We start from the raw sequence: 13,174 nt of genomic DNA, 5'->3' as shown, positions 1-13,174 counted from the left end.
GGCTCAAGAACAATCATACTTCTTTTACGGCTCGAAGGAGTTCCCCCACCAGTGTTCATGACCTTACGTAGTGTTTGGAGGGTGACATGGTCAACCGTTTTTGGTCTCTTAGCGCTACTGCGATTCAGCTATTGGAATTTAAGTTTGTTTCCCCCTCTTTCTATGTGTAAAAAGATCCTTCTCCATATAATCAGATAAAAAGTTTTCTTCTTCAGGTGTCTAGAACACCGATAAAAAGATCAATTAAAATGAAGATTCAGAGCTGGCAGAAAGCCTCAATATCGTTTGTTCTAACCTGAGAGATGGCACCGTTAATCCTATGCCTGTGAAAAGCATGGCCATTTTGCATATAATTAAAGGGTAATATTTTAAGTTGCTAAAAGGAAAACAAACTCTAAGGAATATTAATTTTAGGAGGTTTTATTGTGGAGGAAGAGTTGTCTTCTGAATGTTATCCACAATTACAAAACAGATCTTCATAGTGAATAAGATTAACACATAAGCTCCTGGATAAAACAGATTAAACACGGGAAAGTATCCCACAGGACATGAATGCTCAGCTTTCAGGGCTTCTCCCCTTTATATGTGAAAAAACAATATCTGGGCTGAAAGCAAAGCACACTCTCAAACCATTTCCAGTTACGAGACAGACACGAAGATGGCTGGTGAGATGCAAACAATCAGTGTTGGGGAGACAAGCTCTTGCGTCTTGTCACAGACCAGGAAAAAGGCTTCATGTGACACATCAGTCAGACATGAAGACGGGGCCACAAGCATGGAGTTTTCACACAGTCCATCCATTTTATGGGACTGCCCAAGGAAAAGTGTGGATCCAGCCAGGGGGGAAGGTATATACCTTAAACACAATTGAAACAACATCTTTTTCAACGTGGAAACCGAAGAGGAGGTGATCAATTCTAGATGCTCACAGAATGCTTAGAAATGAAAAACAATGGAGTTTATTTTTCTTGAGCAGTCGGTAAAATTCGCAAAGGCCTTACATTTTCCCCATAAACTGACAGTAAATAAGGTCCTGGAGACTGCCAGTACCATAGATTAAGAAATTAATTTTTCATATTTACTTACAATTTTAGCTGCAGAATTCCAAGATTAGCTGCAGTAAACTCTTAACACATTAAAGGAAAATCTTGGGAGCAAAGTAAGTGGTTCTATTCCAGAAGAGTGTTAAATAAATCACGGTACATTCATAAAGTGGAGAGCATGCAGCCATTCACCATGTGTTCCCGGGGAACACCCAGGGAGAGGGGAAGGGCTGACGACACACTGCGAACAACAAGTGAGATTACAATGTGGTATGTTCTCTATTTTGGAAAAAAATTATGAAAGAGGCTGGAAGAACATACACAAAAATACTAACAGAAGTTACTCCTGCTAGTGAGAATTTAATGTCTTCACATTTTTTTTCCCAAATGAAAAGGGGATAAAATAAGGGGAAAATTTCAAAAAAAAGCCAGTGAGTATATTCTCGTCTCTTTGTCCCAATATTTTAATAACACTCAAAATGAAAAAACTGAAATATATTTAGTGTCATTTAGCACTTGCACTAACAATGATTCTTCCTTAAGTTACAAAACATTCAAATTTACAGTCTCCTTATCTTTTTGCCAAGTCACACAGAGCAATGTACCTTTAAAAATGTATTGACATAAATTTTTATCCAAGGTTGTAGTCTTCCACGCAGTCTTCATACACCGTTGCATCTAGAAAATGAACTTCATGTGCTTGATTCCGTAAGTTTTGAAGAAAACCATGATAATAAGTGCCCACAATCCCAGAATAAAACCCCCAGGAGGATGCCAATCTTTCAGCTTTGGTTTCTGCAAAACAAGGATGACATTATAAATTTAACAATAAGTAAATAATTCAACAATAGATAAATACTGATGGAAAATAGGAAACTGACAGGTTGTGCTTTAAGGGGGAGTAAGTTAGACAAATTAAATGTACCGTCAGCCTTCTCTATCTGCAGTTTCCACATTCACGGATTGAAAATATAGGGGAAAAAGTTTCCAGAAGGTTCTAAAAAGCAGTCTTGATTTTGCCACACACTGGTAACTATTTACATAGGATTTACATTATATTTACAGCTATTTACATAGCATTTACATTGTGTTAAGTATTATGAGTGATCTAGAGATGATTTAAAGTACAAGGGAGGATGTGCATAGGTTATATGCAAACATTACACCGTTTTATGTAAGGTACTTGAGTAACCACAGGGCACCTGGAATCATCAGTCCCGGGCTACTGTGTTGGGACAGCAGCAACGGCAAAGACTTCAAACAGGGTAAATATCCCAAAATGGTTCTTACAAAGGTCAGTTTCAAATGGCATTTTGCTTCCTCAAAGGGGCCTTCCCTGACTACCCTACCAAATCACTCTCTTCACCCACGTTATTCAGTAGTCTAACAGTCCTTTTTCACTTTGTATTTATATAACCATTAGTTTGTTTTACCTGTCTCTCCTGTTAGACTGTGGCTCTAGGAGGGTCATCGAGCTATAATTCCCAGCACCTACCTGCCCCAGTGCCTGGCACACACAGGACACTCTTACAATACACTGACCAAGTCAGTACAAAAGCAATGCTACTCGACTCCACTTATCCAGACAGTCAGCAAATATTTGAGGGGCCGCTGAGTCTGGTCATGTTACTTCCATTCTGCCTACTCAAAGCTCATTAACTCAAATGTCAACTTCTCCAGATTTTCCCAGATGATAAGTTCTTTTCTTGGAATGTGCAGCCCCTCCTACATTTACTCCTATCTACTATTACAGTTTCTTTTTTCATTTACCTCCCTGCAAACTTCCAGGGGGCAAAGTCTGGGCGAGTCCCTTTTACATGCTCTTCTCCATTCCTCAACACCCAGCAGTGTCATGTATGCTTCTCTGCTCAGCAAGGAAGCAAGGAAAGGCAGATCAGTCTTTCCCATTCCGTTGTCATTTCAACAGCTACATCATGGCCCTGAAATGGAAGGGCTGTGACTATGATCTCGTTATGAGTTCTGCTTCCTGAATTACTAGCTAAGATTGTAAGGATAGTTATGATATGGCAACCATACTTTAGAAAAGACTAAAGTGAAACTATAATCTGAACTTTGCTTTAGTCACCGTATAAACTAGATTCCAGAAAGGCTTATAAATCTCTTATACATTTCTACATCTTTTTCTCCTTATTGATTGACTGATTGATTGAAGTATACTTGATTCCACATCTTATAGTTTGGCTTTTCCTTACATAATTGGCATACCTAAATGCTCTTCAGTCAATCCTCAAATTCACATGGGAAAAAAAGGAAGGAAGGTATGAAGAAACGGAGGGAGGGAGAGAAGAAGGAAGGAAAGAAGAAAAAAAAAACTCAAAGCAAGTCGTATCAACAAGAATTCATTAGTAAGGGCCATGCCATTAATATATATTCACTGTCATAATATCTAATAGTTACCTAATGTTTTCAAAATTATAAACTCACTAACAAAATTCCAAAGAGTATTTTCCTAGAAAGAAATTCTGTTTTTCTTTTAATTCTATAAATAGCGAAGTTATTTACGCAAATGTCTGATGTTCAATTAGGCAATCCTCTCCTCTTCTTTTTTTTAAATAAAGGAAATGAATTACTATATTGAAATTGCAGTTATCAAAACTTTTAAAAAAACAAAATTTGACATAGTAACATGTAATTTTTAAAATTAAAATGTGGATAATAATTTCAAAGTCATGCTAAGGGTAAACAGTATTTCAAGATGTTTGAAACAACTGTAATGTGATCTAAAAAATGACTTCTTTTTCTTTTCCTTGTGATGAAAATTCTTAGGATTTAACTCTCTTAACAACTTTCATATAAAACTTACAGCAGTGTTAATTACATTAATCCTCTTGTGCATTATATCCCTAGTACTTATTTATCTTACTAATTTGAAGTTTCTACCTTTTGACCACCTTCATCCAACTCCCCTTCTCCACAGCCCTCCACCTCTCATAACCATAAATGTGATCAGAATCTTTCTCTATGAAGTTTGTTTGTTTATTCATTTGAACTATAACTGACCTAAAACACTATGTTAGTTTCTGGTGTACAACATAGTGATTTGATATCTCTAAACATTTGAAAATCATTCACCACAGTAAGTCTAGACTTATTACCAGTTACCTAGACTAGTAATAACACACACAGGTTATTACTTTTAAAAGGTTAAATAAATATTGTCAAAATCTGGCATTAAAGTAAACTCTGGCCTGTAGAAGAACAGGCTATAATATATACAAATTGTTCCATAAACCAATTTAATGAATTTCAGTGCTGAGAGTTCAGGAGGTGTGAACCTTCAAGAATTCACGAGCACCTGTAACTTTCAGGTGGTGTTTCAACCAAGTCATGTTAAAAAAAAATGGTGAACATCATTTAAGCTCTATGATTCATTAGACATTACTGAAATAATTATCAAGTAGTTAATAGCAAATCTTATTTCTATACCTGTAGAAACTCTAGTTACTTTCCAACGAGACGGACCGCCTGAGGCGGTCACTCTACCGCTGCATGTCTAACTTAGCAGCCAGAGGCAGCTGTCAGAGATAACTGCTGGGCAGTAACTATCACTTCTCCAAAGACGGGCCTGAGAGCTGCTTTGGTCTGTTATTCCAAAAACTGCTTCGGAGAGTTCTGGAGGCACTGCTTCCTGATCCTTCAACTAGACACGTCCCACATGTAGACCACTGACACCCGGGAAAGGACCGGAGAGAAAAGCAAAGTGCTAGAGCTACATTCCCCAACAGCAAACTTTGAAAGCAACAACGGAGGACTAAGAAATACATGTCATTACTCCAAAATTACTATGGAATGGCGTATGTATTCACATTGCAACACTGTACTAGCTAATGAAAGCAGCAAATCTCAGCCTTTCAAAACTGCCGTTTGCATTTGCAATACTTTGTTGTATATCATTACATATATTTGATTAACAAAAAAAAAGGGGAAATTAGTTATTAATTAAATGAGCTTAATGTGGCAACTACGTAGAATTCTCCCAGCACAGCCTCTCCCATCTTCTCAGGAAAACACATAAAAAGGCAGAGAAAGAGACAAGAGCACACCCTACTAAAATTAATCGAAACTCTGATGAGAAACCTCAGACAATTTCACTACCTGAAAGTCCTAGAAACCAGGTCTAGAAACAAATTAATAGTGGCCCAGCTTTCTGATTAGTTCACATGATGCAAAGGATTGCTTTGCTCTGTGAAACACAGTAATTCTGTCAGCTGAGAAAGGGACTTTAGCGCTCTCCCTTTTTCTGCAGGCTGTTTAAGAGAAACAGAATTTACAGAGTAGACAATGGCTTTACGGGGCAGCCAGAGCAGTGTAACTCCCTCCCAACCGACCAAGGGCAACTTCTTTCCACAGCCCTTTAAATACAATTCCCAGGACAGAGCATGTCAGAAGGCAGAGGGCCACTGTCAATGGTTCACTGCTTCTAAGGCGGCTCCACATCCAAATGAAAATCTCTGCAAAGAACGGAAAATACAGGGAAAATCCTTTTAATGGTATATGTCAAGAAATACAGTTTTCCCATATACTTCATTGTTTTAAAGTGTCCCAAAACCAGGCACACACAGCGTGGGAACAGACAATCCTAGCCATCTTAGCAAAACCACATTGGATGACTGCCTGCCAGTCACTGGGAAACGTGTAACAGCCTATTTTTCAGATGCGGATCTGAGAAGGCATTCAAATCTAAGTAGATAGTGAAAAGCAACCGCGTGCTCTGTTGGCAAATTCCAACAGTGTTCTAAGAAAAAGAAAAAAAACAATGTTAGGTCCATGAGTAAATGTACTCCCACACTTGAGGAATAAATATCCTACAGAGCATACAGCCCTGAATAGATTTAATAAGGAAACAAAAGATAATTTGGATAATTTTAGAAAAGAATTTATTTGGTATGAACTTGAATAAAAATGTACAGGAAGCCAACAACAAATGAATAATATAAAGAGAAAAACAATACAAGATATAAGGATGGTAGGTTGAGATAAAGAGGGAGATGGGTGACAATTCTGTAACAGAAAAATTAAAATCTACACTGGCAAAGAAGATAGTGTCCTAAGCACATCTCTGAGTCCTTCATTTGCCTAATTGTGGTAGACTGATGGCAAAAAAAAAAAACCCTCCCAATTCCCCATACTTCCCTGTGTCCATACCCTTGGCAATACATTGCTTCATAGCAGCTCTCATCCGGAAGCAGACTCTATACCCTCCCACTGTGACTCAGCTGGCCTTGTGACTCCTTTTGGCCAACAGAAAGCAAGCACCAGTGTCCTCGTTCCAACACGAGCTTCCGGAGGCGTTGCTTGCTTCTGCTCTCTCTCACACCTCCGCTACCACCGTGAGAAAAATAACTGAGACGAGGCTTCTGGAGAAAAAGATGCCAGGTGGGGCCAGCCAGCAACCAGCCAACTCCCATATCTAACCAACCCAAGGTTGACCACAGACCACGAGGGAGCCCAGTTAAGGACAGAACTTCCCAGCTAAACTCAGCCTAAATTGCCAACCTGTAGAATTATGAGCCAAATAAACTGTTGATGTTTTAAGCCACTAAGTTTTGGAGTGGTTTGTTTTGCATCAAAAGCTATGAATACACCCACTGAGGTGAGAATGTAGAAGGAAAAACCCTGATCCTTTACTATCATAAGAAAATAAAGTTTCCATCTACAGACTTGTAGCTTCAGGTTTCTGCAACAATGGTATAGATAAAACCAGCAGGAAGGGCAGCTAATCAACCCCTTGTCCACCGCGAACTTGATTGAGGTGAGGGGGGCCTGTCGTTATAATGGCCCCTCAGACCCTCCTAGAATGAGGAATCCAGTCCCATTAACTCATCTGAGCTAAATTTCACACAGTAAAGACTTCAACAAACACCCATCAACACCTGAACACTATGCATAGCCAGACTCTGACGAAGCCACTACAGTGTCTTCTAGAGGCACATTTCGTAAGTATTCTTGCCACCCACCCCTTACTTTCAGGGAGCTGCAGTTATGCTCATTTGCAGCTCTCTTCATAGTCTTCCTGGAAGGAGACTGACTCCACCTGCCACCATGCTAGTAATTACTCCCGAGGAAATGAAGTGGGGGCATCTAGAGACTAACTCACCTCACTTTCCTCGAGCCTCCCTCCTACCAACTGCAATCTAGACCTCAAGTCTAGTTCCCTTCCTTTTAAAGCTGGTTAGCAATTGGTGTTAATCAGAAGTTGCCCCCACCACCACCACCCTCCACTAGAGAAATGAATATCTCCCAAAATTCTGATGTATCTTACCCATGGTAAATTCACAAAGCAATTAATCTAATCTAGGATAATTAAAGATGATTTGTTTTCAACAGTAATTTTATTTTTAATAGAAAGTTGACCACTGTTTTTCCTTAACCATGATTTTAGTTTTTCTGTGACAAGAATACCTACTATTATCAGTGAGTACTGCTTTGGAATTTGCAGCCAATCCAGATGCAACTTCCAGGAAGAAGCAAATTTTCATTATTTGCAGATGAGTTATCAACAAACTCCACAAAATCAATGCATAATTATTGAGAATAAAGAGTCCAGATTTGAGATAAACATAAGAAAACCAATACCCTTCCAATGTGCCAGTAAAAACGAGTCAGAAAACAGAATAGAAAAAAAATTTCATTCACAATATCAAAAAAAAAACATAAAATATCTAGGAATATCCACAGTATGAGATGTGAGGTAAATAATCTATACTACTCTATAGAGGGGTAAACAGTCCTGAATATCGAAAGGATGTGATAAAGCTAATCTATAATGTTGTTCTGATGCAAAATAGAAAAGATCAGTACAACAGAATAGAAAGTAGGCGATCAGCCCAGTATCCGAGAATTAGGTGTATGATAAAAGAGCTATCAATGAGCAAGGGGATATTCTTACTGGTCCTCCAACAATGGATTAACATTTGGAAAAAAGCAGTTTTGTTTCTAACCAAACACTATAAATCAAAATACACTTCACATGGTTTAGAATTAGACATAAAAATATTAGATGCAAAAAAAAATTTTTATTACTTTTGTAAAGTGGCACCCAGGGATACATCATAATGACAGCTATGTTAATGGTTCCAGTGGAGACAAGTTTCAAGGGAACTCACTGTGGAGAGCAGAACACAAGTCAAAGGGCCTGCAAGTTATTAAGGGGACTGCCAGGTGGGTGGCTACTGTCAGGATGAGCTGGCCCTTGAATGAGGTGCCATGTTTGGGTTGGTGGAGAGGAGGAGGCAGCACCCAAGCAGTGGCCCATGGAGCAAAGTCACGCGAGAAAAGCCAGGCTCTGGGAGGAGGGTGATGCCTCAGCCTCACTGGCAGGAGGAAGGTGGAGATTTGCATCTGCTCTGATCACTGCCAATCCCAGAGGGCCCTTAGGAAACCCTGTTGAAAGGATGGGTGTGGTTTGGGAGTAGCAAGCATCAGGGTCAGGGAGGTTCATTCTGTGAATGCCCGGTGCATGCTGGGATTTGAGACAATGAGATGCCTCTGAGAGCTTAGCCAGCGACCCCCACAGGTGAACACAGTAAAAAGAGATAAAATGTAGAAGGATCTGCACAGTAAAGGGATTTATAAGTCTAAAAGCAATAAATGAAAACAGAAAAGGTGGAAAGATTTTTAAAAGAAGTTTTTGAATGCTCTGTATTTTACAAAGTGTATAAATCAAATTAAGAGGCAAATAAATGGGAAAATATGACAGAAAGGGGGATAAATTCAGTACTTGAAGATGTCCCTAAAATCAGTAAGAAAAGACACATGAATTTATCTATAAATGGGACAGGAAAATGAAAATTCTCACAAAAGAATAATTATAAATAACTAATAAACATTTGAAAAAATACAACCTTTAATCATTAAAAACAATAAAAATAATGTATTAACTACTTCTTCCTCTTTTTTAAAACTAAACTAGTGAATACTAACAAGAATGGTCAACTTTTCAGGGCAGTATCTATTAACGTGTTCAGAAGTCTTTACAGGGTTCGTATCTTCTCATTCCTAGAATCTGTTAGACTCCTAGCTAGGACCTACCATAAGGAACTCAGAAATGCTGCCAAAGGTTTGGCACCAAGATTTTCTTCTCAGTGTTATTTAGATAATAAAAACAGGAAACTATATAGATAATAATAGGAGAAATATTGCACATTTATGTAATTAGTCATCAAAAATGTTTTCAATTTTAATGGTTTGTACAGATGTTTATACCGTAATAATAAGAAAACAAAAGCAAGATGCAAGTTGAGTATGAAATATGAAAAAATTTGAAGAAATTAATTAATTTCATTATTTTTATGGGAGGAAAGGGGAATACACAGGAAAAACTTTTATAAAAAGAGCCTACCTAGAAGACACTGCATATATTCATCTTTTGCAAATTAGATGCACGGCAATAATGCCACTTAGCATTTGATATCCTGCTTTAAGAAAAGGTAACGTGAATAGCATAACAGCAACATAATATAATAAAGTGCTTTTTCAGTATGTATCTAATGATCTTCCTGGAGTGTAAAAACATTGCTATTTTTAAAGCAAGCCTAGGTAATATTTTAGGCATTCTACAATGATTTTACTTACAATCAAGTGACAGACTGGTATAATTATTGCATTTGGTAGTACACTTGCATTGAGGTAAGTTCATACTAAAGTATAGCTTATAATTTCATTTGCGTCCATATTAGAGCTTCTCAGAAAATGACTGATTTTATGTAGTTAAGGTATTCTACTGACTGCCATTAAAATACACTTTCCCTTTTTAAAAAAAACTTTCACAATAATAGCTATAGTGCAGAGGTGAAAAGCATACATAAAACACTGCAACGTGTCATGAGCAAACACTTAAAGCTTAAGGGCCACCTATTATTGAAATGTCTAATATTTCAAATTAAAAAGATAGGTAGCTTAGCAACACCACACCACCAGTCGTGAACAGTGCTCAATCTCGCTTTCACGTTGCTAGGACATCACAACAGAACTTCAGAACAGTTAACAGAGAATAGATCTAAGTATTAAAATTACATAAAAAGAAAAAACTGAGGATTTAAAAAACTGTACATGTTTATTGGGAAGCAAATGGAAAACTGACAAAGTTTTAACGAGATTCTTTTCTTCAAATATAATGAGCTTATCAGATGAGTTGAACTATATTTTAAGGAACAAAAAAAACCCCAATCTACTGAGGTTATAATTACTTTAGAAGATATTTTAGTTATTTGTTTTCAACTGTTGAATCAGTTGTAGTTTATAAGTATTCCTAGTCTATCCATCTCCTCTCTATAAAATGTAATTTGTACTCTTCAAATTATATTGATAGTATAAATCAAACAGTGGTCAGCAGAATTCTCAGTCCTCTCTCCACGATTCCCTTTCCCTGTACACATACACGTACATGCCCTGTTCACCCTACGTACACACAGTGGACCTGCCCTGTATGGTCCCCTCCCTTTGAGTGTGGAAAGGGCTTGTGATTTGGTGGGATATCACTCCTTTGATTAGGTTGCACTGTATCGCAAAGATAAAGGGATTCTGAAGATATAATTAAGGTTCCCCAAATCAGTGACTTTCCGTTAATCAAAAGGGAGATCATCCTAGGAGGAGGGGCTGACCTAATCAGGTGAGCCTTTCAAAAGGCGGTCTGGATATCAGAGACACAAGGCAGAGACATATTTTAGAAGTAGTTGAGACGCTCTCCTGGTAGTCTTTAAGAATCAAACAGCATGCCGTGGAGTGGGCCACAGGCAGGGAATGGCAGGCAACCTCTAGTTGCTGAGGGCCTGCCACACAGTCAGTTCCACAACAACGGGAAGCTGAGATCTGCCACGACCGGCAAGCCTGGGAGAGGACGCTGAGCCTCAGGTGAGACTGCAGTCCTGGTAAACACCCTGACTGCAGCCCTGTTATAACCCAGGCACAGGACTAAGCTCCGTTGTGCCTCGACTCCTGAGTCATGGAAACTGTGAGGTAATAAATGCTTTTACATCACTAAATTCATTACATACCTACAGAAAACTAATTAACAAACAAATCTTGAAATGGAAGTATTCATTACCTCTCATACCTATTCTCTGAATGGAAAACCTTTTCAAGATATTAACTTTGAATGTTTAAAACAATAGAAGAGAATGAAATATTCTAAACTAATTTCTCCTACTCTTTCATACCTATTTATTCTCCAAGACCTTGCTCAAATATCACCTCCAGGTGAAGCCTGTTCTCAAACCTCAGTAAGAATTACTTTCTTCTCTGTGCATCACTGATATTTGGTTTATATCTTACACTGTAGTTAATTTACAGGTGTGATTCTACTACATTTTGGTCTGTTTGTGATATCCATTTCTGAACCTCTACAAGGTCTCGTAAGCTTAGAATAGAGTAATTAACTTGTCTTAGTTATATATTATTTTCTTCTTGAAAATAAGAAATGTAAAATATTCAAATACAATGAACTATTAATTTACTAGTTTATACTCTTGGTTTTATGAGTTAAGGAAAAATTAAGAATTGCATAAATTAAATAATAACACAATCTATTTTAAGAATCCCTAATGAGAAGTTAAAAAATATTCATTTAAAAATGTATAAAACAAGTTGAAGTTTGCAATAAATGAGTCTATTTTTCAGTTCTTAACTAAGAGAAATAACTCACTGTCCCCACAAATAAATCACAAAGGTGCTATTTATCAACAGTATCTATCTGTGTCTGTTAAAAGGTAATCAGAGTTCCACTTCTGCATATGTGGGATTAAATGCTATAGAATTATCTGCCACTCTGGACAACTAAATAATCATTCCAAAGGTAAGAAATAATGGTTTCAGATATTGGACAATCTGCAAATTTGCAGCGGTTTTATGATCCCTGAAAGAATGGGAACAAGTAAGATGATTCCTTCAGTTGCTGAAGCTTTTTCCCTGGAGGCCATTTCCAAGCTGCAGCACAAGGACACGGACAGAGCCCCAGGCAAAGCCTGGCAGTGCTGCAGAGCCAAGGAAACACAGATTAGAATTCAGGGACGTTTCGGTGGCTAGAATTTTCAGGGTGGACTACTGGAGTGGAGGAAGCTCCAGAGATCTGCAGAAGGATCTCCCTGAATCTTTGGCAGAGTTTGAATCTCGGCATGCATAACAAGAAGCTTGGACAGGAAAACGAAGCAAAACACCAAAAGCAACAGGCCAAATAATTCCCAGGACTCATAACATGCAGAGCAACAGGCCACAGTTTATAGCAGGGCTAAACCAGAATAAACCAGAGACAGTGCAGCTATCTCCCACCACTCCCACCCCCAAAAAAAGACTGCTCTGGATCTGGGTAAAACAACTTAAAAGCAGTCCTTAAAGGAATCAAACTGACCCTAAGCAAAATCTAATACTTGCTACGTGAATAAAACAAAAGTCCAAAATGCAACAGCCAACAACAATAAAAATTAAAATATCTAGCATCCATTTAAAAAAAGAAGACATGGAAATAAGGAGGAAAATATCACCTGAAGCCAGGAAAAAAATCAATCAGCTGAAATAGATGCATAAATGAAAAAGATGATGGATTTAGTAGACAGGGCTCTTAAGACAGCTATTATAAATTAGAGGTAATGGAAAACATGAATATATGAGGAGATAAACAGAATACAGAAGTAAGACTCATTATAGGATTTCTAGAAATGAAAAATACGATACATATAATGAAAGATACACTGGATGAAATTAACAGTAGATCAGACACTACAAAGAATTAGCATTAAGTTAGCAAAATGAAGCCCAGAAAGAAAAAGAGCAGGGAAAAGAATAAACAGAGACAAGGACATGCCTATTGTGGCAGAGCATCAAACAGGATCACATCTATGCAACTGGAGTCCTAGGGAGGGAGGGAGAAACACGTAAAACAAATAATGACTAAAATTTTTCCAAATTTCATAAAAACTATAAGCCACCAAAACCACAAAGCTGAACACCAACAGAAGAAACAGAGAAAAGCATGCAAAGGAATGTCATGATCGAAATGCGGTTAAACAATGATAAAGAGAACGCCTTACAAGCAGTCAGATAAAAAGACTTGTTCTTACAGAGCAGGATTCAACAAACTACAGCAGATGAGCCACATGACTTTTACAAATAAAGTT

General features: G+C 37.9%; 1 protein-coding gene across 1 annotated transcript in view; it reads right to left on the bottom strand.

Moving 5' to 3' along the window:
- Nucleotides 1-404: 404 nt before the first annotated feature.
- Nucleotides 405-13,174, bottom strand: part of PIGK (phosphatidylinositol glycan anchor biosynthesis class K) — an 86,218-nt gene continuing 73,448 nt past the window's right edge. Inside the window, exon 11 of the mRNA XM_010963382.3 lies at nt 405-1,838. Within this exon, the coding sequence (XP_010961684.2) occupies nt 1,722-1,838 (117 nt within the window). The 3' untranslated portion in view covers nt 405-1,721. The remainder of the gene's footprint in view (nt 1,839-13,174) is intronic.

This window comes from Camelus bactrianus, chromosome 13 (assembly GCF_048773025.1).
Source record: "Camelus bactrianus isolate YW-2024 breed Bactrian camel chromosome 13, ASM4877302v1, whole genome shotgun sequence".
Lineage (NCBI taxonomy): Eukaryota > Metazoa > Chordata > Mammalia > Artiodactyla > Camelidae > Camelus > Camelus bactrianus.
The sequence above is the reverse complement of the archived record's forward strand: the minus strand, read 5'-3'. Positions and strand labels throughout refer to the sequence as shown.